The sequence below is a fragment of the Chrysochloris asiatica genome, unplaced genomic scaffold (assembly GCF_000296735.1).
Source record: "Chrysochloris asiatica unplaced genomic scaffold, ChrAsi1.0 scaffold00017, whole genome shotgun sequence".
Classification (NCBI taxonomy): Eukaryota; Metazoa; Chordata; class Mammalia; order Afrosoricida; family Chrysochloridae; genus Chrysochloris; species Chrysochloris asiatica.
The window spans coordinates 11,524,760-11,552,118 of record NW_006408535.1 but is presented as its reverse complement, the minus strand read 5'-3'; the positions used below and the strand labels follow the sequence as shown (position 1 = coordinate 11,552,118).

Here is a 27,359-nt window from a genome sequence, read left to right as displayed (position 1 = left end):
TATAAGAAATAAGTAAAAAACTCCAGCTAGTTCCTCAGGAAGAAAACTATTAAGTTGACTAACATGCCAACAGAAAAGTTAGATCATTTTTGTAAAGAATATAGAATCAAGTATTACATTCATTTTACCAAAGGTAATTTTGTTTCTTGATCAATCACATAAATCTTATCCGTTAGTAATATTTTTAACAGCTCCTGAAATCCATGAACTCATTTACATTAGTTTGCACAGAAACTGATGCCATTGAAAGTTAAAATTTTCTAATTGCCTAGATGAAGTGACCATTTCTCTTACGTGATTTTCTAGATTTTATTCAATTTGGGCAATTATAGCAATGTACCTTTAAGGCAAGTAAGAATTCTATAGAGCACTATGTTTCAAATTTTGTTACTAACACAGGTTAGCCAAAACTTGACAACTTTTTAAGATTTGATATTCAGTTGTAGGTAACTCACATCAGCAACAATAAGACAGGGTCCTAACTCCAAAACTGAATGGTTGTACAGGATATTTAAAACAAATATTTTTTGATACTGAGACCACCAAACATCATCTCCTATTATCCCTTTAATATTGTTTCCCTGACTTAAATTCTAGAAACAGACCAATGAGCAATGTATTTTAAAATTATTAAAATTGTAGTATTTTATTGTTTAAAAATATTATTCAATATCATGTTTAGTTCATTTCAAACTTTGAGATTTTCTTTTAAAAGAAAATCAACATAAAAACTTCAGCAAAAAAAAAAAAAAAATCTAACTTGGAATTATGCTAAAACCTGTAGATTACAGGTAGGTAGAAAAGCATTAAAAGATTAATATCCTATTTCACACTGATGTTACGCAGAAAGAAATTCCTGTATTGTACAAAGGGCCAATTTGCTTGTGAAGACACAGAAAGTCCTCCTAACTGGAGAATATTTAGGAATAAGAGAAGTGGGTAAGAGATACTATCTTTTTTCTCCTGATATTCAGTAAACAATACAAGCACCAAAATATTTTACCCTGTAGAGCTCAATTCAAATTATGAAATAAAGTTAGAAAAAGATCAGTCTGAAGTACTAGAAGCCCAGGTACTATGGCTTTAATATAGAGTTTAAGAACAACGAAAACAATAAACCAGTCAGCAGTTCTGAGAACTCATTAGAAGAAAGTAAATCTATAAAACTTAACATGTTGTTGTTAAGTGCTATCAACTTGGTTCTAACTCACAGTGACCCTGTATAGCATTTACAAGGAGTGGCTGTTGGGCTTGAACTGCCAACCTTGTGGTTAGCAGTCCACTGTTTACTGTACTGTGTCACACCAGGACAAAGCGAGAAGTCCATTATACTTAATTAGAAAATGATTAATAGTAGTTGCAAAAGTATAAAAATATCAGTGCTTATGTTCTTACATACCCCCTTCACAACATTAAAGTATTATTATTCTTAGGACCAAGATGTGCCTGGTCTAAGTCATGGTATTTTCAATAACCTTATTATGTATGTGAAAGTTGTATAATGAGTAAAGAATGCCAGAGAAAAATTGTTGCATTTGAGTTATGGTGTTGGAGAATAATATTAAAAGTACCATGGACTGCCAGGAGAACAAACAGATCTGTGTTGAAAGAAGTATAATCAGAATGCTTCTTAGAAGCCAGAATGTCAAGACGTGTCTCTCATACTTGGGACATATTATCAAGGCAGACCAGTCCATAGAGAAGGACATCATGCTTGGTAAAGTGAACAGTTAGTGAAAAAGAGGAAAACCCCAACAAGCTGGATTGGCACAGCTGCAGTAGCAATGTGCACAAGGATAATGACTGTGAGGCTGACGCAGGACCGGGCAGCGTTTTGTTCTGTTGTGCATAATAGATCACTATGAGTTGGAACTGACTCTATGGCACCTAACAATTATTATTATTGGCAGTAAATACTAATTTGCTTAATAAGAATGATGATTAAGATTTTTCTGAAGACTTTCTCTTACCTATTTATTGGTGTGGCACTGTAGGATCAGCACTGGACTGTGAACCACAACATCGGCAGTTCAAACCCACCAGCTATTCTTTGGAAAGTGCACACAGGGTTGCTATGAGTCAGAACTAACTCGACAGCACTTAACAGCAGCAACAAGTCTGGCTTGTCATCTAGTGCCATAATTCTCAATGGTGGGTGACAGGGAGGATGCAGAGTGTGTGCTTGCCTACACATTAGAATTGAAGATTTGTTTTAAGAATGTTAGCTGTTTGGGAAAATCCAAGATACCACATCAAAATGTGAAGCAGGGGCCTGGGAAGATATTTTTTCACTGGTTATAGATGAGTTTGAGGTTAAGAACAAGTGTGACTAACATAGACTGTCCTGCATTGTAGTTACATGGTTCCAGAGTATAAGAAAAACTCAAGGATATTCATTTATTCAACTAGGTTAGCCTACATGATGCGGCTCACAACAATGTTAGTAGAGTTACCATTTCAACAAAAATATTGGAGAAAAAGGACCAGACAAAAATAGCATACTTTGAAAATTGGTGTCTCCACTCTTTAAAATCTTAGTTATGTTAAAAAAAAAAAAAAATTAATTTCATCCCATAATTACTCAGAAGTGTGAGGTAAAAAAAAAAATTCATCTGAAAAATTTTACTTCAAACCAAGAATTAGTGTGGACTGCCCATGAGTATTTCATTATTATTTTGGAGAGATAATTACAGAAACTTCAACTACTGATCTTAGAAATCTGATTTCAGGAAACAGCTTTAATTCATATACCCCTACCCCCTCCAATAAGGAGAGATTTAAAAAGCAAACATGAAAACTTTGTTTTTTCTTTATGTTGTTCACTTTCCTTATTGATTCTCTCCACACATCAAACTATTCTAAAAAATAATAAATAAAAATAAATAAACCATTTGGTCTAGGCCTACGATAAGTTTCTTTTTTTTTAAATTTAGAAGTACTTTTAACAGCTTTGCTCATATAGCTCCACCCTCCCCATTGCCACCTGCTTTTTGCTCTTTTCTTCCCTCACCAAACAGAAACAAACTCTAGGCCTTCAATTTTGTCTCAAAGAACCAGAGTCAATGGCCACATCAACAATTCAAAATTCTACTATCAGGCTGCTGTAAGAATGACCCTGTCCAATTTTCATAATGCTAATTTTTACAAATATAAATTAGTTTCCCCAATCTGTTCTCTCTGAAACCTTAATGCTTCAAGATATCAATATGCATACTTAGAAAAGTGTTCTATGGCTCCAATTAAGCTTGAGAAATACTGAATTAAACAGTTTTGCTTTATAATTACAGGACTTCTGGGGACTTTAAGTATGTTTATTATGTACAGTATGAAGTCTTAACTCTTTGCTCTAAAAATCTTTTTACATCTCCTGAACAGTGTTCTTTTATATCAGTGTGAAAAATACCAATTTCACTCACAACTCTGTTATTAGGAATTTCTGCTATCACTTTAAGATGACATGTTTCTCGCCTATTTTAAATCCTACAACAGTTGTGTTGTAAAAATTTAGATTTCTTTTTCCCAAATTAACTATGTTTTTATATATACATTGTTGTTATTGTTGTTGTTAAGTGCCATCGAGTCGGTTCCGACCCATAGCGACCCTGTACAGGGTTTCCGAGGGTGTAAATCCTTACGGGAGTAGAAAGCCTCATCTTTCTCCCGCGGAGCAGCTGGTAGTTTCGAACTGCTGACCTTATGATTCGCAGCCCGATTCGTAACCACTACGCTACCAGAGCTCCTTTTTATATACATACGCATATAAAAAACTGGTGCCAATAACATTTTTAAATGTATCAGTAATTTTCTTTTGTTTGGGGAATTATGTAATTTTTAATATGATGTTGTTAAGTGCCATCAAGTTGGTTCCTACTCTTAGCAGCCCTGTATAAGGTTTCCAAGGAGTGGTTGTAGGGTTTGAACCACTGACCTTGCGGTTAGCACACAGTGCTTCACCTACAGCACCACACCACGACTTCATACATTCCAGTTTCTAAGAGGACTATAATTTTGATAATCAGATATACGTTTTATCTATTTGTTTTAGTGATATCTCATTATTTACATATATAAATTCATCAAAGAAGGCATTTAATCCAAAGGTGAGAAAATGAAAACAAAAAACTGGCATTCAGAAAAATAAAATTCCTTTTAAACATTTCTTCAAAAAATCCTGTTCCCCATACAATCAAAACACATTAATCTTCTGAATTATGTACTTGCTGCAAAGCCAAGAATTCTGACATAGAGACTTTGCATGCTGGCTAAAGCAATAGTTTAGAACATTTCTAAGGAATTACCTTACATTTGCTTATTTTAGCTTTTATAAAATATGTATTTGCTAAAATACTATTTAAGTTTCAGACAAGAAATCTTGTAAACCTAAAGATACTTGTTTGTTATTAAGTGCTGTTGAGTCGGTTCTGACTCATAGCAACCCTGTACAGGGTTTCTGAGGAGCAGCCAGTAAGCTAGAACTGCTGGCCTAGTGGTTCAAATTGACCTTGCAGTCCAGCACATTACCCCACAAAGCCACACCAGGACTCCTTAAGATACTTAGAAACATAAAATTTTTCTGAGTTTTAAAAATGATAGTGATAGACTATCTGATCCAACTAAATTTTCAAGAATAGTGGCCAAAACTCAACTAAATTTTCTAAACAGATAAAAAATGGTTTACATGCAATGCTTAAGTTTTTTAAGCAACCCTCGTCTCCTAGTCCATGCAACAAAAAGCTTGAAACAAAAATTTACATAAGAGAAGTTTACAACAAATTGGGAGTTTTAAAGCTGTGTATAATCTAATTACAACCAAAAATAACGTAAGAAAGTACAACCAAAACTTACATAAGAAACTACAGTGTTCAAATGAAGCAATGAAAGAAAAAATAAACTCTAATTCTGTATTTGTAGCTACCATCCTATGTAACAAAATATGTCTTAGATCATTAAAAGTTGTATTATTCCGCTCTTCCCGTAAGCGGCCTGAGGTAATCTCATAAAATGGTTCGCTACTCACTTGACCCAGAACACCCCACATAATCATGCAAATCCAGTAGTTCAAATATCTGGTTCCATTTTAAGAACATCTGTGAGACTGTCCAAGCCATCAAGGGTATGCGTATCCGGAAAGCCATGAAGTATCTTAAAGATTTCACTTTGCAGAAGCAATGTGTACCATTCTGATGTTACAATGGTGACATTGGTAGGTGTGCCCAGGCCAAACACAGGGTCAGTGGCCCAAAAAGAGCACTGAATTTTTGATACACATGCTTAAAAATGCAGAGAGCAATGCTGAACTTAAGGGTTTAGATGTGGATTCTCTGGTCATTGAGCACATCCAGGTCAACAAAGCTCCCAAGATGTGCCACTGAACTTACAGAGCTCATGGTCGGATCAAGCCCTACATGAGCTACCCTACCATACTGAGATGATCCTCGCTGAAAAGGAACAAATTGTTCCTAAACCAGAAGAGGAGGTTGCACAGAAGAAAAAGATAACTCAGAAGAAACTGAAGTAACAAAAACTTATGGTTTGGGATTAAATTAAGCTTAAAACAAAATGCAAATAAAAGTTTTAAAAAAGAGTTATATTAATCCATCTAAATATCTTCTAATGTACTACTTTTTGTGTGTATGGCTTAAAACTTTCAGATTGCCTATGGCCAAACTTCGTCTCTCATACTTCAGACATATTGTCAGGAGAGGCCAGGTGCTGGAGAAGGATAGCATGTTTGGTAAGTTAGAGGGTCGGGAAAAAAGAGGAAGACCCCCAGTGAGATGGGCTGGCAAAGTGGCAGCATCGGGCAGTGTTTCATTCGTAGGGTTGCTATAAGTCAGTACCGACTTGATGGCAACTAACAACAAAAACTTTACTGCTGTAAAATATAGCCACTCAGAATATCGAATACTTAAGTACTCAGGTTTGAATTTGAGGCCAAATTTTCTATTTTATTATTATCAATTAAATTATAAAATCAATAATCACATTCACTATAAATTATATTATACTACGATTTGCAAACAATGCTTGAACACCTCTCAAAAACACCACAAAAGATATTCTGAAGTAAATGCTTCTCAATCAAGGTCTATTATCTACCTTATTATCTCAGAAGTAAGGTAACCATTTTGAAAAAGCAAATACTGTTCTCATTTACAGACTTTCTAAAGACTACCAAACACAGTAGTGTGGTATCTCTGTTTCTACATGTATTTAACTCTCAATTATATATCCCCTTTTGTTTGGGAGAAATCTTTGATCTTAATGAGACTAGGAGTTACAGAAAGAGTCATCGGAAATATCACCACTATTAGTAATAATGCTCGTTGCCTCTGTACAAGTCTACAGGTACATGAGAAATAAAAAAGGTACAGGAAATGTTGTTTAAAAAAAACAAAACAACACAACGCAGCAAGCTCATCAAAAGTGCTAATCTTGGGGAAAATACTACCAAGAGGTACAGGAAAAACACCTAAGAATGTACACGTAATTTTATTTTTGAGCTAGCACATTTCTGAACAGTAGCTCTATGTAACAAAAGTATGCTTCTGTCTAAATGGCAGGCTGATTTTGTCGATGCCAACTTCTATTTATGCAAAATTTATTTTCTTTATGTAAAATTTCTCAAGAAAGGGATAAAACTAAACTGTGATGATTGAAATACAAACATAGTTGTTCATGTAGAAGCACTGAATGACAAGGTCACTAGGGAACTCTGGGGTAATGAAAACATTTTATATCTTGACTGGGATGATGGGTAATAGGGTGTGTACAATCCTCAAAATTTACTGGACTAATTCTAAGATCTGTGCATTTTATTAGGTTAACTTTACTTTAATAAAAGAACTATTCCAATACTGTGGAACTAAGACTTAAGTCAAAGCTGCAACACTCAGCAAGTTCTACAGATACTTGGAAATTGAAGCTTCACAGAGTGGTTTCTTTATTTAATTTAAAGTGTGACTTCCTAGAATTCTGTATACTATTTTAATCTAATACAAATACAGAGATTTACTTCAAAGCAATATTTGAATCATATACTTCCCTGGATTATTGATTTCCCTTTGCTTAGTTCTATTACTATATATGATGGACAATGTATTATTCAAGATTTATTATACAATATAACATGGCAAAGCAATGGGAAATTAAAAGTCTAGGTTTTGATTACTATCTTCCAAGTCACCTCTTCTGAGACATCTATGATGCCATAAATACACATTACTACTTCTTCTACCACCTAAGAAGAAAAAAATAAACATAAAGAGAAGAAAAATAGGTCATTTACAATAAAAAATACTGGACATTGGCACAACACTACACTTTGCACTTCCAGAATGAACTGCAAGGATAGCATTAGAGTTCAAATAACTCAAAATGTTGATTTCTTAATCATTTTCCCAATTTACCACACCTCCCCCAAAGAAATTAACTTTGAAGAGTTTATTTGATTAAGCAAAATTTGAAAGCAGAAGAATTAAAATGTGAAAAGGGTGGGGCAGAAATTAGCAGAGGTGGCACTACCTGAAAGCTCATCAGAAAGGGGAGTGAGAACAATATCAGGCAAGAAGGGTTTGGAAGTATGGATCAGAACAGGAGCACTTTTAGCACTGCGTATATAGGCCGATGGCAGAGCACATTCACCAATGGATCGGCTTCTCATGGCTTTAAAAAAGGAAAAGAAAGAAGTGGGGAAGGAAAAAAGAAGAGTGACTATAATGAAAGGCTGTGTCACAGAAAAAGCAGCAACAGAGAAAACTAAAAGGTACAAAGGAAGAAAATTTTAAATTAAAACATTTCAGCACGGAAAATACTGGCAAGCTGTAAGGAAAAAAATCAGATAACACATGATATTTTGAATGTAAATTTTTTGGTGAAAAACAAGAAAATGCTACTTACTAGCAGTTACAATGGTATAGCATTAAAGACATTCTAATCAGCACTACTTTCTCAAAAGCAAAGGTTGAAAGAATTGAATGGAAATTATTTTATTTTATTATTGTTGAGAATATACACATCAAAACATATACCAACTAATTCAACAGTTTCTATGTGTAGTATTTACTGACAATGATTACATTCTTTGAGGTGTGCAATCATCCTCACCCTTCTCTGCTGAGTTGTTCCTCCCTCATCAACATAAACTCACTGCCTCTTAAAGTTCTTATCTTTCAAGTTACTGTTGACAATTTTGTCCCTTATAAATAATTCTTAAGAATGTAATACTCAAGACAAATACTTTTTTACTAATTAAGATAAACTATTTTTCAGTTTTAAGAAGACTTCAAGAGCTATTTTTGGTTTAAAGTTTAAAGACTATCTCAACGTAATAGTAAAGATCTTGAATGAATTATTCAAAAATATACCCTTCATATTACATATGCATTTTATCACAAAACAAAGATAAATAACAAATACCCATCTTTTTGTTACAAAATGTGAGACAAATGTCCTCCCAGTTGTGTAGCCCTCACTATAGAAAAGAGCCAACAGGTGGAAACAACCTAGAGAATGAATGGATATGCAAAATGTGGTACACAAATTCAGTGGACTAATAGTCAGCCAGTAAGAGAAATGAAGTCTTGATACATGCTACAAAATGGGTAAGAGCTTGAAGACATTATATTTAGGAAGTAAGTCATCCACAAAAGAACAAATACAGAAAGACCTCACATATAAAAAGACAAGAAAAGCAAATGTATGAACTTGAAATTTTCTTAGTGGCTACTACCAGGAGTGGGTGGTGGCATAGTGGATTATGAGCTGGGCTGTGAACCAAAAGGTGAGCAGTTCTAATCTACCAGTTGCTTCATGATAGAAAGATGAAGCTTTCTGTTCCTGCAAAAATTTACAGTCTCAAAAACCCTATACAGAGTCCTTCTAAGTTGGAAAGGGACTCCACAGCACACTACCACCACCAGGAGCAAGAGCACAGAGTATTGCTTATGGAGTACTGAGATTACGATGTTATTGACAGGAAACTTAGGGAGCAGGGAGTCTATATTAATAGAGGAAAAACAACTCAGGAATGTGGCAATGGTTACACAACTTGAAGAATGCAATCAACACACTGAATTGTACAAGTAGAAACTGTTGAATTGATGTATATTTACAAAAAAAATAAAATCGGTTATAAATAAAAATCAATTATCCAGTCCAAACAGGACAAAAGTTATGGCCATATTATATACAAATATTAAAGATTAATGAATTCTTGATGTTCACAAAAGAATCCCCATTATTTGGAGAAGGCCCCAATAAGGCATAAGGCCCCAGATGGTTGCCAAACCTATTTAAAAAATGCTATCTTCATTCACATTAAGAGAAAAAGCTAGCTAAAATACAATTAGAGAAGTTTTCTAATCAGACAATCATGAAGCACAGTTTTTAACAATCCACTAGCAAATGTGAGTTAAAAATAGTCTCTTTATAGTGAAAGTATAAATTATTACCCACTCCATAAAGAGTAATTTAAAATCCTAGAGATTAAACATACAAATATATATATATATATGCATAAACCACTGTCAGTTTGTGATATTATGATTGCTTGCATGTTGCATTAATGCTGGAAGCTATAACCCTGGTATTTTAAACACCAGTGGGGTACATGCATAGTTGGCAGATTGTAGCTAAGCTTCCAGACTAAAACTAGGAAAAAGGAGGGGCCGAATACATCTGAATATTTAGCCATTGAAATTCTTAAAAATAGTAGTGAAGTACTGTCAACTAGCACCAGAATCCTGAATACTGAAACATTATGAAAGGCACCAGAATATTGTCAGATATAGCGCTGGAAGATGAGTGTCTCCTAGGAAAAAAGACACTTTTTAATTATGACTGAGGAAGAGCTAGCTCCTCAAAGTAGAGTTGCCCATGATGACATGAATGGAATAAAGCTTTCAGGACTTTCATTTACTGATGGGACACCACTCAAAACTAGGAAAACCAGCTGTAAACATTCATTAATAACAAGAATGTGGAATGTATAAAGTAGGAATGTAGGAAAATTGAAAGCTGTCAAAAATTAAATGGAACGCATAAACATCAATATCCTAAGCACTAGTGAGCTGAAATGGATTGGTATTGGCCATTTTGAGTCTGACAATCATATGGTTTATTATGCTTGGAAAGAGAAATTGAAGAGGAATGGAGTCTCATTCACCATCAAAAAGAAAATTTCAAGATCTATCTTGAAATGTAATGCTATCTGTGATAGGACGAACCACAAGTCAGCGGTTCAAGCTCACCAGTGACTCTTAGGAAGCTCTATACAGGGCTGCTATGGGCCGGACCCAACTCAACAGCACTTAACAACAACAACAAGGAAGACCAGTTAATGCCACTATTACATAAATTTATGCACAAACCACTAAAGCCAGTGATGATGAAACTGAAGAATTCCACCAATTTTTAAGTCTGAAATTAGTCAAGCATACAATCAAGTTGTTTTATAATTACTAATAAATGGAATGCAAAAGTTGGAAACAAAGAGGAAGGACGAGAAAGTGGACAATATGGAATTGGTGATACAAATGATGCTAGAGATTGCATGACAGAACTTTGCTAGACAAATGACATTCATTGCAAACACTTTTAAATGACATAAAAGACAACTAAACACATGAACCTCACCAGATGGAATACAGAGAAATCAAACTGATTACATCTGGAGGAAGAGACAATGGAAAAGCTCCATATCATATCATCAGCCAAAACAAGATTAGGGGCCGACTGTGGAACAGACCACCAATTGCTCATCTGCAAGATCACACTAAAGCTGAATAAAATTAAAACAACTCTAGAAGAGCCCCGAGTGTAGTGCTTACAAATCGGGCTGCTAACCTCAAAGTTGGCAGTTCAAAACTATCAGCTGCTCTGCAGGAGAAAGATTAGGCATTCTGCTTCCGTAAAGATTTGCAGCCTCGGAAACCCTGTGCAGGTTCACAATGAGTTGGAACCGACGCCACTGTACTTAACAACAAGAGCCAAAATATGACCTTGAACATATTCTAACTAAATTTAGAGACCATATCAAGAACAGACTTGACACATTAAACACTAATGACCGAAGACCAGAAGAGTTGTGGGATGACATCAAGAACAACACAAAAGGTCATTAAGAAGACAAGAAAGAAGGAAAAGACAAAATGGATGTCAGAAGAGACTCTGAAACTTGTTCTGCAGTGCAGACAGAGATGCTAAAGCAAATACAAGAAATGAGTACGTAAAAGAACTGAACAGAAAATTTCAAAGGGCAGCTCAAGAAGACAAAGTCAATTAATGAAATGTGCAAAGACCTAAAGTTGGAAAATTAAAAGGGAAAAACATGCTAAGCATTTCTCATGCTGTAAGAACTGAAAAAAATTCAAGCCTCAATTTAAAATATTGAAGGAATTCTATGGGCAAAACATTGAATGATGCAGAAAGCATCAAAGGAAGATGGAAGGAATACAGTCACTGTACCAAAAATAGACATTCAACCATTTCAAGGATAGGATATGATCAAGAGCCAATGACACTGAAGGAAGAAGTTCAAGGAGATATCAAGGCATTAGTAAAGATCAATTCTACAGGAACTGATGAAATACAAATTGAAATATTTCAACAAACTGGTGCAGGGCTGGAGGCACTCACTCATGTATGCTAAGAAATTTGGAAGACAGCTACCTGGCCAACCTATTGGAACACATTCATATATGTGCCCATTCCAAAGAGTGAGGACTCAACAGAATTTGGAAATCCTCAGACAATATCATATGCGAGTAAAATTTTGCTACAGGTAATTAAAACAAATTTGCTACAGGTAAAAGTACATTGACATCACATCAAGTTATCAATGCAATCCCCTATCTGTAAACAGAGATAGGCAACTTAAGACACTGGCTACCTAAAATGAGGGGCCAATAAAGACAAGAAGTGACTGGCTTTCAAGTTTTCAAGAAGCAGTATAGTTTAAAAGTATGCAGGGAAAGACAGAGTCCCCATCGAATAGTTTTCATCTTGTCTAGATGGGTCTGGTGAAAGAGTTGAGGATAAGATTCCTATGATTCAATAGTGAGTAACTGTTACAATGACAAATTGTGACTGTCACAATTGTAAAGGTAGAAGTTTTGTAACAAAAACAGGGGAGTAGTTAATAATACAGTCCAGAAACAGAGGAGCCTATGACCATCAAGGGAAAAAGCACAAGCAGAATGCGGGACCCTATCCAGAGAAGCAACGACGCCAGAGATGGAGGCAGAGATGGGAACATGGAGAGAGGGAGCAGCTGAGGACTCTAAATTCATGGAATTAGAGGGATTGAGAGCTGGCGGCCAGGAGGCAGACTTGCAGAATGTGCCCTTTGGTGATGTAAATTATTATATATGCTTGAGTTTAAAAAAAAGAGCTAAAATGAACAGAGAGAAATACTGTTAACTGATGGTACATGGAGGGTATTATAACCATTGTAATGAAACAAAGTATGTGATTAGTTGAATGTAAAACTGTTGATCTGCCCTGTAAACTTTCACTCAATCCACAATAAAAACTTAAAAAACAAAAACAAATACACTGACAGAGAATTGCCAGAGGATCAAGCTGTATTTAGACAAGGACGTGGAACAATGGATATATCACTGCTGAAGTCAGATGGACCTTGGCTGAAAGCAGGGAATATCAGTAACATGTTTACTTGTGCTTTATTTACTATGCAAAGGCTTTCAACTGTGTGAATCATGTGAAGTTATAGACAACATTGTGAAAAATAGGTATTCCAGAACAGTTAATTGTGCTACCTGTACAATGAGTCTAAATAGTTTAAAATCAGTAAAGTTGTGCACCTAAATTGTATTCTTCCACCAAATGTATTCAATCTGTATGCTGAGCAAATAAACGGAACAGCTGGATTATATGCAAAAAATCATGGTATCAGGATTGGAGGAAGACTCATTAACAACCTGCAATACGTAGATATACAACCTTGCTTGCTGAAAGTGAAGAGGATTTAAAATACATACTGGTGAGGACAAACAATCACAAGCCTTCAACACAGGTTGTACTTCAATGCAATGAATACAAAAATTCTCACCAGAGGACCAATAAACAACATCTATCTAAATGGAGAAAAGAGTGAAGTTGTCAAAGACTTCATTTTGCTTGGATCCACTGTCAACACTCATGGAAGGAACAGTCAAGAAAGCAAAGGATGCATTGCACAAGGCAGATATGCTGCACAAGACCTCTTTAACATGTTCAAGAGCTATGATGTCCCTTTGAGAACTAAAATGCGCAAGACCCAAGCCCTGGTATTTTCAATAGCCTCATATGCAAGTGAAAGCTGTACAATGAACAAGGAAGAATGTAGAAAAATTGATGGATTTGAGTTACGGTGTTGAATAAGAATATTAAAGGTACCAAGGACTGCCAGAAGAACAAACACATCTGTGTTGGAAGAAGTACATCTAGAATGCTCCTTAGCAGTCAGGATGGCGAGACTTTGTCTCTCACACTTTGGACAGATTATCAGGAGGGACCAGTCTCTGGAGAAAGACAACATGCTTGGTAAAGTGGAGGGTCAGCAAAAAAGATCGAGACCCCCAACAAAATGGATTGGCATAGTGGCAGCAGCAATGGGCTGAAGTATAACAAAGACTGTGAGGATGGTGTAGGACTGGGCAGTGTTTCGTTCTGTTGTTCATGGGGTCTCTATGGGTCATAACCAACTCAATGACACCTAACAACAAATGCATGAAGCATAGAAATACATATACAGAGAGAAAATAGTTTACATACACACACACACACACACACACATAAATAATGAGTCCTGGTGTGGTGTTGTAGGTTAAAGCGCTAGACTGCAAAGCCAGTTTGAAATGCAAAATCAGCGGTTCAAGCTCACCATCTGCTCCTCAGAAACCCTATACAGGGTCAATATGGGTCAGAAGCAACTCAACGGTACTTAACAACAACATATATATATCATATTCAATTCCATTTTTAAGTATAAAATTGTAAATAAAGTAATTGTCCATCTTCAGGACACAAATGAAAATATGGTACTTCAATGTAATGGCGTATGATATAGGAGTTCAAAATATTTTATGACATGCAAAAATCTTTTCTATCATCTCCTAGCACTTAGTTCTTTATTTACTCCACTTTAGTCACACCAGTCTCCTTACTAGTTCCTCAAACACACAAGTATACTCCTACCCCAGAGCATTTTATATTTTTCCTTCGGCATAGAACACTCTTTCTCTAGATATTCACTAGGTTTTCTCCCATTTTATTCAGGTCTCGATAATGACAGACCTTCAATTTCCCTATTTCCCTACCTTTAATCACCATCTAGGATTTCCTGTTGTCATTAAGTGCTGTTGACTTGGTTGGTTCCAAATAATAATAGTGACCCTGTCTGTATAGGGTTTTCAAGCAGTTTCTGAGTAGTACAAAAATTAAGTGTTCAACTGTTAACCAAAGGTTGATGGTTCCAATTCATCCAGAGACAAAAAAATGCCTTAAAAGAAAGGTCTAGAAATCTACTTCTGAAAGACAGTTGTGTTTTGATGATGTGTGCCGAGTTAGTTCCGACTCATAGCGACCCTGTATAGGGTTTCTGAGAATGGCTGGTGGTATGAATTGCTAATCTTGTGGTTAGCAGCCTAATACCATAGAGTGCCACACCAGGGTTTACCAAAAGATTGCTGTAGTTACTGATGGTAAGTGCCACCAACTCAGTTCTGACTCATAGCAACCCTGTAGGGTTTCCAAGGAGTAGATGGTGGGTTAGCAGCCCAGTGATTATCCTACAGCGCCACACCAGGACCACATCTATTAAACAGCCTATTGAACATCTTCAGCCTATAACTGATTGGAATACTTAAAATGGGTTTTAGAACTTGCCAAGTGAAATAGGCTTTTTGTGGAGCCTTTGTAGTGTATAGGATCTTATGTGGAACTCTAAACCCCATCTAGAACCTTCTGAAATGGGGCATTCCCACTTGAAAGGACATGCAGACCAGCCTGCAGCAGCTAGAAGAACTGAAGATACTTCTTGAAAGAAAGACCAGCAGTAAAATTGAAAACAAAATTGGCAATCTGATTGACTACTACAAGAACAAGTAAGTTGCTTGCCAGGAAGCCATTAAGGCAAGCAATAAAGTCCCTTCAGGACAAACACACCTTCAAGACTGAAACTTAAAGGGAACAAACGCGCAGGTATGTAAGCCTGCTGGTGACCACATTGGTCTTCTGGTGAGTGTTGTTGTTATGTGCCGTGGAGTCGGTTCCGACTCATAGCAACCTTGTACAGGGTTTCCGAGGCCATATATCTTTACGGGAGCAGAAAACCTCCTCTTTCACCCGCAGTACAGCTGGTAGTTTCAAACTGCTGACTTTGAGGTTCGCAGCCCGATTCATAACCACTACGCTACCAGAGCTCCTTCTGGTGAGTGGAAATGGGGAAAAGGCAGAAATGAAGATATGGGATGAGTATGGCCATGCTCCAAAGACTTCTATCAACCTGGAGATGAGACAGAGAAGAGGAAGGGCTTATTGGTCAGAAGTGTGGTGAGACCTGAGGATTCCTAAGCACCCAGCCATGGGGGGCTAGAGCTGAGAGTGAAGCATCCAGCTGATATGAAGTGAGGGGAGGAGACATACAGGAATGCCCAAACTTGCAAATAGCACCCATCTGACCTTGCTTCGATGACTTGATGATCAGAACTCAAACAGAGAAAGATAAAGAAATTTGATAAAGGAAACAAGTGTAAATTGCTATACTTTAATGAACTTGACCTATACTTATGGATGTAGTAGCTCAAAATACCAACTGAAAGGGAAGGAGTCTTCACATCAAGGATCAATGCTATCCCTTCTGTACACAACAGGGTTGATAAGGATGGGCAACTTAGACACTGAGCACCTAAAATGGGGGGGCTATAAAAGCATGAAGTGGCTGGTTTACAAGTTCTCAAAAGACAGTTTAGTTTCAGAGTGTGGGTGAAGGTAGAATCTCTACTAAATAGTTTTCATCTTGTCTAGACTGGTCTGGTGAAAGGAGAAAGGGATATTTATAGTTCAATAGTGAGTAACTGTTATGACTAATTGTGATGGTCACATCTGTAAAGATAAGGAGTTTTGTAACAAAAAGAGGCAAGTAGTGAACCTTACAGTCTAGGAACAGAGGACCCTAGGACCATCAAAGGAGAAGAATACAAACGAAATGTGGGACCCTATCCAGAGAAGCAGCGACACCTGAGATGGAAGCAGAGATGAGGACATGGAGATAGAGCAAATGAGGACTCATGGTAAGAGAAAGGCTGTGAGCTGGTGGCCAGTGGGCAGAGTTGCAGAATATGCCGTTAGGTTGTTTACATGATTATATATTCTGGAGTGCTTCTGTGTACATAAAAAAAAATAAAACACACACACACACAAAAACCAAAACAAAAGCCTATGGGATTGCCATAAATTTGAGATTCAATTTGACGGCCTGGTCTGGATTACTCTCTAGTCCCTTATTCCTAAAATGTTTATTGGTTTATCTGTTTATTATGTCTTTTCCCACGAGAATTATCAACTTTAACAACTTTATCTGCTTTGTTCACATTATATCCTCAATACTTAAAACAGTACTTACATAGTGAACTCTGTAGATATTTTTCATATCAATGTGTAAAATTCATGGCTCACAATAGTGTAAACATTTTGATTTATGCCTGTTTGAATATATTATCTTTGGAAGGGTGTCCAGGAAACCAGTAACAATGGTTGTCTCTAGTGAGGTGAATAAGGAGGGTAGAGAGTAGTAGTGCGGGAAAAATTTACTTCAGTGTATAACATGTATCATAGCTTGACTTTTTAAATTATGTACACTCATTAAAGATATAAAATTAATTTTAAAGGTTTAAGAAAATATGTGACCAAAGCATATGCAATGTTCCTGATTTAACTGGTTGCTCCTTTTGGTATTTTCCTATTTCATGTGGCCATCCATCTTCCTTAACAAAAATTATAATGCTTTAACTTTTTATTTGATAGGCTTGTCCAATAAACTAGCTAAACAAAGTTGTATTGTCAAATGTACCAGAAAGTAATCAGAGTCAGGTATGAATTGCAGATGAATACTTTTCACTACATGTTACTTAAAACACTAGGAAGAAATATTACAACATATAAAAAATGATTACTTCTCTATTAAAGAATTAATGGATCTTTATGGTTCCTTAAACTTTAATTTTCACATTAAACATACTATCACTTCTATGATAAAAAAACTTTGTTTTTAATTTCAAAGTTTAAACATTAAAGTAAAACTTTAAACTTAAAAGAAAAATTACTTTCTAATGAATACAAATATTTTCTGTAAATGTGATATTAAAAAAATGAGGCATTTCAGGTGTAATCAATATATCTACACCAAAATTCCTAAGTATTATATTAGTTTTAATTTATCAATATGCTTTTCCTTGTGTCAACTTTTATTCTTCCAGCTAACATATATGTTGTTGCGGTTAAGTGTAGTAAAGTCAGTTCCATCTCATAGCAACCCTATAGAGGGTATCCAGAAGTGACTAATGGGTTTGAATCACCAAAGTTAAGGTTAGCAGTCCAACGTTTATCTTAAAGCATCATATTAGGGTTTCTTAACACATATAGTTATTATAATGCTAAGCTTTTTTTTATAGGCAGAGGACAATTCTGAAAATATGATTAAAGGACGTAAAAGTAACCAGGCATTTTCAAATTTTGAAAATCTTTCACCTTCCATATTCTTTTTGATACTTTCTTTCAAGCTCAAAATTTTTAACATTTTATTAAAGCCCATTATTTTATAAAAGATGCACCTTTACAATAATGGTTTTACATTACTTTAAAATTAATAGTTTATTATTATTGATTACCCTTAAATATAGATAGGTTGTTTTGCTGCTGTTAAGTGCTGTCAGGTAGGTTCTGACTCACAGCAATCTTGTATAAGTTTTCCAAGGAGGAGCTTGTAGGTTTGAACTGCCAACCTATCAGTTAGCAGTTCAGCGCTTATCCTACAGCACGACATCAGGACTCCTTAAACATAAATATAGTATCATGGAAAACTCTTTATGGAAAATCATAGATTGTAAAGTTTAAATAACTTCAAACAATTTTGTTTTGTGAATGTGAGGCATTCCCACCACACAGATGAAATATCTAAGACCTAGAAAGGTTTGGTAAGTTGTCCAAGGTCACTTAGATAATTAGCAATGAAAGAGAGTGAGAAAAGTTCCAAATTAAGCTTTCCTTATTCATTTTAATACTCTTTCTACAATTCAAACAAAATTATAAACCTTTGAAAGGAAAAGATGGTAGCAAGATCAACTGTATGTTGAGTAATCATTATGCCCAGAAATTCTATCATTGTTCCTTTGTTATTACTCTTTTCCTGATTATATTCCTTCTATAGAAAGGAATTTTACAATAAACTCTACCATAACCTCAGCTATCTACCCAAAAGTTTCTGAAGTAAGCCTAACTATTAATTGCAGCTCTGAAAAGTAGCTACCCTAATTTTTCAAGTCTGCAATATATTCATTTAACAAAAACTATACCACTTAATGCTTGAATCCTGTAAAGTGAACCAGAGCTCTACCTCTTCAATTCTGTAAAGTAACACTTTAAATAGGGATATCTACAGTTAAATAATATATAATAATGTTAGATACAAATCTTAATATCATAAAGGGATAGCATACCATACATATGTTGCTGGACTTAGAATATTTCTGAAAAAAAGTTTCACTATAGAAGTTATTCATTTAAATGCAAAATAACTGATAATAAAATTATCTATTTATATACACTAAATTTTGTTATTACTTAATTATATACAACACTATGGACTATAAATGTGCTGCCATGTACAATTCCTTTGAAATTAACTACTACATACCCACAGTTTTTTGCCGTACTATACTCCTCGCCTTTTCAGTTCCTGGGGAACCAGTGGTTGTTGCACTTCTCTGTCTCATTGGAGCTTGCCCAGGCTGATCACGGCTCCATCCTCTAGAAAATGACTTGTCAACAGACACTTTCTGAAATTCATGTCCAACTCCTAGGAAAATAGGGTGTCAATCTTAGTTTACTATCACATGACAAATGATGAATAATCTCTTTAAATTACCTTCCTTCAGATTCTTAGATTTATTCATAATGAATTACAAAGCAGCAACATAAAATGTTGTGTAATCTAAGGTTTCTTGACCTTTAGTTGTTGTTGTTAAGTGCTGTCGAGTCAGTTCTGACCCATAGCGACCCTGTATAGGGTTTCCAAGGAGTGATTGGTGAGCTTGACCTTTAACCCATGTAAAAATCGTATTTATTCCAATATGGATGCAAAATTTTTAAACGATACCATCAAGTTATACACTATTATAAGTTACTTGTCATCTAATTCCTTGATAATAAAAACAAAGCATTTGGAAAAGAAAAAAATAAAAGACAAGAAATGAGGTAACCAACAACCATTTTGTATAAAAGGTTATTGAATCTCTAACCGTAAAAAACAGTCACTTGGGAAATAAATAATCTAGGAAATAGTAGTATAGGTACATATTTAACACTTTGGACACAGTTATTATGAAATGTGACTCATAACAGACTCTCCAATCTGTTGTTAAGTGCCACTGAGTCAGTTGCAACTCATAGTGATCCTGTATAGTTTCCAAGGAGCTGCTGGTGGGTTAGAACTGCTGACACTGTAGTCCAACTACCAACTAATTATTAAGAGAGCAAAATACTAGTAAGCCAAGCATTGTAAAAACATGTATTATTGATATGATCACTAGACTACTGCTCCTCTTTTTCTATTATTTTTTTTACATTGTTGTTGTGTGCCATCAAGTTGCAACTCATAGAGACCCTATATACAGTTTTCAAGGAGCACCTGGCGGGTTTGAACTGCTGACTTTGTGGTTCACAGTCCAGGGCTTATCCTATGCCACACATTATACATACATATTTAACTTTTAGGATATGTTCACTTTTAGTTAAAACTAAGCAAACGCTATGAAAAAAAACTATCCATGTAATTTATTATAATTTGTATTTTATACTTTTTAAATAAGGAGCACTGGTAGCATAGTGGTTACGAATCGGGCTGCGAACCGCAAGGTCAGCAGTTCGAAACTACCGGCTGTTCCACGGGATAAAGATGAGGCTTTTTGCTCCCGTAAAGATTTACAGCCTTGGAAACCCTGTACAGGGTCGCTATGAGTCGGAACCGACTCCACAGCACATAACAACAACAAACAACAACTTTTTAAATATAATACCCTGAGACCACCTTCTGTTCTAAAAAGTAACTGCTTATGATAAAAGGTAGAACATTTTATAAAAATGCACTCCAGTTAGTTACTTAAAATAAAGTGGCTAAAATTCTGAATTATCTATTTAACAGCAATTATATATGTATGGAAAGGAGCTCTGGTAGCATAGTGGTTCCAAGATGGACTGCTAACCTCAAGGTAAGCAGTTCAAAACTACTAGCCATTCCACAGGAGAAAGATGAGGTTTTCAGTTCCCATAAAGATTTATAGCCTCAGAAACCCAGATAGGGTCACTATGAATTGGAACCAACTCCACAGCATACCACCACCACCATATATGTATGGAACACTTTATCTCTCATTAAAATTACTGTAAATTTAAAGATTCTTTAAGAAAAATGATAAATTATCAACATGTTTTATTGTTAGAAATTTTAAGCCTTCAGGGTATATGGATTAGGAAATAATTTAAGAGACAACACTAGGCATTGCATGGGTAGGTTTTCCCCAAGCCAGCTGTGTGAGAAAGGTTATATGGAGCATCTCTGTGAAATGCTTTTACCTTTGCCTTTGTGCTTCTTTTGCTTCTGTTCACTCAGCTTATCCAATGGTAAATCACTGAGGTCCAAACTATATAAATTCCTAGCTAGAACTTTAGTTAGTGTCTCCATAGTCAGTGACCACTCAGTGGCCAGCTCTTCCCAACAGGTCAACGATGACAATACTGAAAGTAACTCATCCCAAAGCTCACGAGAGATGTAGACATTTAGATTTGCTTTAATCCAGGCGACTATCAGAGTCTATAAAGATAATCAGAAATAATAAAATGTTTAGTGTATGACTTCAGCATCAGATATTCAGTTATAAAAGGATGCTTTTAAACAAGCAAAATTTAAAATCACACAATATCCAACACCCTTGTTTGGTAGTTAACGCTTGAAAAAAAAAATCCATGCTATCAACTATAAATTTCATTTCAATAACTGCCAACTCCCACCCAATACTCCTGCCATTAAGACAAAACAAATGTTAAAAGTTATAACTATCTTTCATGTTGAATCCATATTAAATAAAATAAATGCTTTTTAAATACATAAAAGTCTCTATACTTCTGGTGTGGCACTGCAGGATAAGCACAGAACTGCAAGGTCAGTCTGAACCACAAGGTGGTGGTGTTGTTAAGTGCCATCGAGTAGGTTCTGACCCATAGCAACCCTATATAGGGTTTCCAAGGAGCATCTGGTGAGCTTGAACTGTTGACGTTGCAGTTCAAATGTCTTTGCAGTCTGGCGCATTAACTCACAGAGCCACACCAGGACTCCATAAGGTAGGCAGCTCAAACTCACCAGTCGCTCCTTGGAAACCCTATACAGGATCGCTACGGGTCAGAACCAACTCTACAGCTTTTAACAACAACAACAACAAACTATTAAGTGTGGTAGAAAGAGGAGGTGCTCTGTTGTCATAAAGATTTACAGTCTTGGAAATCCTATGGCAAAGCTGTCTGTCCCACAACACGACAGTGGGTTATGGATTTATACTATTAAATGTTGAAATGGAAAGTAGTTGATGGTTATTGAACTAAACCTACATTTCCAAATTAAAGATGGAAATCATTAGCTGATACCTTTGAAAATTCTTTTATGTATTGTTGTTAAATGCTGTCAAGTCAGTTCTGACTCACAGCAACCCTGCAAAGGGTTTCCAAGCAGTAGTGCTAAATTTGAACCACTGGTTTTATAGTTAGCAGTCCAGTATTCACAGTACCATACCAGGACTTATATACATATAAGTATATGTATGTAAAAACGCTGTATATTAGGGATGTATATGTATGTACATAAGGAACTTTGGTAGATTAGTGGTTACGAATCGGGCTGCTAATCTCATGGTCAGCAGTTGTTCCGTGGGAGAAAGATGAGTCTTTCTGCTCCCGTAAAGATTTACAGCCTCAGAAACCCTGTACAGGGTCACTGTGAGTCGCAACTGACTCCACAGCACATAACAACAACAACAACATACATATAAAAACACTGTATTAGGGATGTACCTAACTTAATGTTTTTGAAAAATTATACATGAACTAATTATCAAAATTTAATTTAATGACACTGGAAGAATTAAAGGAATTCTGTAATAAATCCAATCACATAATTTAAAAATACACATGAAAGGGTAGAGGTTACTGACCAACCAGTACCCCCAATTAATATCCTTTGTAACTTGAGATTTTCTGATTTCTATTAAAGATTTGAGCTCTGGTAGCATAGTGATTACGAATCAGGCTGTCAACCTCAAGGTCAGCAGTTCGAAACTACCAGCTGTTCCACGGGAGAGAGAGGAGGCTTTCTGCTTCCATAAAGATTTACAGCCTCGGAAACCCTGTACAGGTTTGCTATGAGTAGGAACCAACTCCACAGCACATAACAACAACAACAACAGAAGAGGTGACAAAGGGTTTCTTCAGAAGTTTAGTTCTAGAAATTTTACTCAATGCACACTAAATATAAAGATGAAATGAGCAGAATTTAAGACACAGAAAATAATCATAACTAATGACCTCCCATTCTATCTTTAAACATTCACATTACCAAAAAGTGAGTCCATATAGCAAGCTAAAACTGTCTTCCTGTAGCTGTCACCACTGGATTAGTTCCAGCACTGAGAAAACTAATTTAAAAGATCAATGAAGTCAGGAAGAATTTAGATAGTGAAGTGTAGCTGGTTTTACAACCAGCAGAAAATATTGGGTAAACTAGCTAATGATATGAGAGGACTCAAAACGTTAAAAAACTTGCAAAAACCCCTCAAATGAAACAAATTTTTGACTGGGTATAATACACCAGAAAATTAGATTTGACAGTTATTACCTTTAACATTAAAAACTATTTTATCTGAATATCTGTATTTAATGTCATCTTAAGAAAATACTTTTTTGATTTTTTTTATCGTAATACATTTAAAATTAGGTTTCTATTAGTAGTTTGGACAATACAACATGTAATTCTGCATAGTCAAACTACCATGGATACTTCAACCCAAAAAATAACCTTAAAGAGTATGGAAAAGTATTAACAGAAAGGTTCTTGATTATTTGCTACTTTTTTATTACTATGGCACAACGTAAAAAAAGTAATAAATCCACAGACTTGCGAACAGATACAACACATAATCAAACCATTACTTTGAAACCCTCTGTCAGTTTACAACCATATATATTTCAAAAGAGATAAAGTTAATATCATCAGTCTGTCATAAGGTTTTTATCACAGACTTGGTATTTCCTTCACTTTTATACTAGTTTATGTAAGTTTATAATAGATAGCAAACAACCTATTTAAATAAGCCATATTTAAATAAACACTATAGAAATAACTTTAATATGAAATGATCCCTGATAAGGTTTTCTCAGATTACAAGTTCAGGACTCAGTGAATCTTTAAAAAAAACACATGAATATCAATCTGGTTATCTGTCTAGTTATTTATTTTTATTGCCTGGAAAAGTGGTCCTGCAAGTCGACCTGCCAAGGTCATATTTTTTTTCCCCTGGAATTGTAGAAAAGCTTGTGATGGCATCTTCAGTACAGACTCCGTGACTCTGAGCAACACAAGCAGCATCTGTTCCCTTAAAGTAAAAACATTAATTAATTCTTCTGCCTTGAAAATGTTTGCTATTGTTTACTAGTTAACTTTCAAATTAATATTTGTTTTAAAAATGTTATCCCTGAATAACACAAACATGAAATAGCTGAAGACAATTTCATTTTTATAATCCTTTACATATTACCTTAAAAATTTCATTATATAAATCTATAGCAGTCTAATTTTTACAACATTGTTTCAGTCACAATAATCTTTCTTAAAATACAAACTTCTACAAAAGCTGAATTGAGGTAGCAATATATCACAGCAAAAACTGTCATGCTTTTTTCTGAGAACTGTGGGTAGAATCAAATAGAAAAGCATTTCTCCTTTAAAAATGTACTGCCAAATAAATGCATGTACTTATTCAGAGAATAAAAATCAAAGATGTCACATTTATTAACTTAGGCTTCCAGTCACGCTACATATAATAAGATGCTAAGCACCTGACCAAAAGGTTAGGTTGAACCACACACAAAGTCAGTGATTCAAACTCACCAGCTACTCCTCAGAAACCCTACATAGGGTCACAATGAGTTGGAACTCACTCAAGGGCACTTAACAACAACAATAACAAAAATTTTAAATCAACTACATATGAAATCTTTTCCCAAAAAATCATTATCTAGTTTATGGTCAAACTAAAACTTATGCATATATCAGATAACCTTTCGTTCTATAATACAGTTAACAATTCTGAGTAACATTCTTAACTTTGAAAGACAGAAAAACTATCCTCAAATTGTGTTCCAAAAGGCAAATTTATTACCTACACCTCATTTAATAGCGATAAAAACATTTAAAAAGCAAAACAGACAGAATGGTCCAATGCAGTACATTACTGTTGTTGCTATGTGCCATCAACTCAGTTCTGACTCACAGTGATCTTATGCACAATGAAACTCTGCCCAGTCCTGTACCATCCTCCCAGTCATTGTTACACCGGAACACATTACTGCTGCCACTGTGCCAATTCAACTTCTTGAGGGTCTTGCTCTTTTTCGATGACCCTCCCTTTTACCAAGCATGATGTCCTTTTTCTCCAGGGACTGGTCCCTTCTGATAATATGACTAAAGTATGAGAGATGAAGTCTCACCATCCTGACTTCTAAGGAGCTGTCCTTCTTCCAAAACAGATTTGTTTGTTCTTCTGGCAATCCATGGTACCTTTAATATTCTTCTCCAACACCATAACACAAATGCATCAATTCTTCTATGATCTTCCTTATTCATTGCCCAACTTTCACATGCATATGAAGCTACTGAAAATACTGGAGCTTGGGTTAGGCGCACGTTAGTCCTCAAACCAACATTTTTACTCTTGAACACTTAAAAGAGGTCTTTGCAGCAGATCTGCTTAGTTCAAATTTGTCAAGTGCATTTGATTTTGTAACATTTGATTTTGTAACTTCTCCTTCCATGAGTGTTGATAGTAGATCCGAGCAAAAAAACTTTCACCTTTTCTCCATTTATCATGACATTATTTATTAGTCCACTGGTGAGGATTTTTGTTCTTATATTCATGTGCAACCCATGTTGAAGGCTCTGTTCTTTGATCATCATCAATAAGTATTTAAATCCTCTTTGCTTTCAGCAAGCAAGGTTTTATCATCTGAATATCACACACTGTTAATGAGTCATCTTCTAATACTGATGTCATGTCCTTTTTCACATAATTTATGTGTCCCCTTGTTCCTCTTGGCCTATGTACAGGTTCCTCATGAGCACAATTCAGTATTCTGGAATACTCATTCTTCGCAATATTGTTAATAGCTTATCACGATCCACACAGTCGAAATCCTTTGCATCCTCAATAAAATACAGGTAAACATCTTTCTAGTATCCTCTACTTTCATCCTAAATACATCTGACATTAGCAACATCCCTCATTCCATGTCCTCATCTGAATCAACTTGAACCACTGGCAGTTCCCTGTCAATGTATTGTTGAAGCCAATTTTGAATTATCTTTAGCAAAATTTTACTTGCATGTGATATTAATGATATTGTCTGATAATTCCACATTCTGTTGGGTCCTCTCTTTGGAATGGGCACAAATATGGATCTCTTCCAATCAGCTGGCCAGGAACTGTCTTTCAAATTTCTTGATTTAGATGAGTGAGTTCCTCCAGTATTGCATCCATTTGTTGAAAGATTTTAATTTGCATTCCATCAATTCCTGGAGCCCTGTTTTATGCCAATGCATTCAGTGCACCTTGGACTTCTTACTTCAGTATCATTGGCTGTTGATCATATGCTATGTCTTGAAATTATTGCAGTACAGTGAATGGCTAATACTACCTTGGGCAGTGAAATTTTAAAAAACATAGCTCAAATATTTGCCCATTACTCATTAGTAGGGTGAAGAAGGACACATTACTTAATTTCTTTGTGCCTCAGAACTATCCTATGTAAAACAAAGATGTTATTTATCTCTCCAATCTAATATTACAAGGATTAAGAAAATACATGTAAATACTAAAAAAAAAAAAAGAAGCAAAAATCATAAAGAAGTGCTGCAAGTACTTCTATTAAGACTGAATAAATTTTTAAGGTTTTCTTTTTATATATAAAATATAAAAATACATATATATATATGTTGTTGTTGTGACGTGCCATGCAGTTGGTTCCAACTCATAGTGACCTGTACAGGGTTTCTGAGGCTGTAAATGTTTACGGGAGCAGAAAGCCTCATCTTTCTCCGGCGGAGCAGGCTGGTAGTTTCGAACTGCTGACTGAGAATAGCAGCCTGATTCGTAACCACTACGCTACCAGAGCTCCAAATATATATATAATATATATATATATCAAAGCAAGTAGCCCTCATGGCATAGGTGGCTTAAGTATTGGCCTGCTAACCAAAAGACTGGTAGTTTAAACTCCCCAGACCCTCTGCAAGAGAAAAAACAGGCTGCCTGCTCCCATAAAGATTTAATCTCAGAAATCTTAAGGAGCAACTCCACTCTGTTCTACAGGGTTCCAACTTGATGGAAGTGGGTGTGTATCATAATTATATGTTCATCAACAGGGAAGTGATTAAGAAAAAATATATTTATATGAATAAAAAATACCAAAACACTGATGAATTTGAATTATGGTGGTGAAGAATACTGAAATGAACTGCTAAAACAAATATGTTTGAAATAAATATAGCCAGAATGCTCCTAAGAAGTAAACGTGGCAAGACTCTTTATACTTTGGACATGTTACCAAGTACCTGGAGAAGAACATCATGCTGGTAGAGGGTCACCGAAAAAGACAAAACCCTCAAAACTCTCATTAAGATAGAAGGACACAGTGGCTGCAATAATGAGCTAAAGCACAACAATGATTGTGAGGAAGGTGCAAACGGGGCAGTGTTTCACTGTAATACATTCTGTAGTCACTGTAAGTCAAACCAATTCAATGGCACCTAACTATATATA

The 27,359-nt window shown here is 35.5% G+C and overlaps 1 protein-coding gene across 4 annotated transcripts in view; it reads right to left on the bottom strand.

Annotated features, from left to right (window-relative positions):
- RALGAPA1 (Ral GTPase activating protein, alpha subunit 1 (catalytic)) overlaps positions 1-27,359 on the bottom strand; it is a 261,272-nt gene that overhangs the window by 165,156 nt on the left and 68,757 nt on the right. For 3 of the 4 annotated variants that reach the window (XM_006835341.1, XM_006835339.1, XM_006835340.1), the window contains exons 14-16: positions 23,789-23,918; positions 20,854-21,091; positions 18,917-19,078 (exon numbers count right to left, since the gene is read on the bottom strand). In XM_006835341.1, the coding sequence (XP_006835404.1) occupies positions 18,917-19,078; positions 20,854-21,091; positions 23,789-23,918 (530 nt within the window). Of the gene's footprint in view, positions 1-7,524; positions 7,666-18,916; positions 19,079-20,853; positions 21,092-23,788; positions 23,919-27,359 lie in introns of all 4 variants that reach the window. The other variant, XM_006835338.1, reaches the window with a different exon arrangement.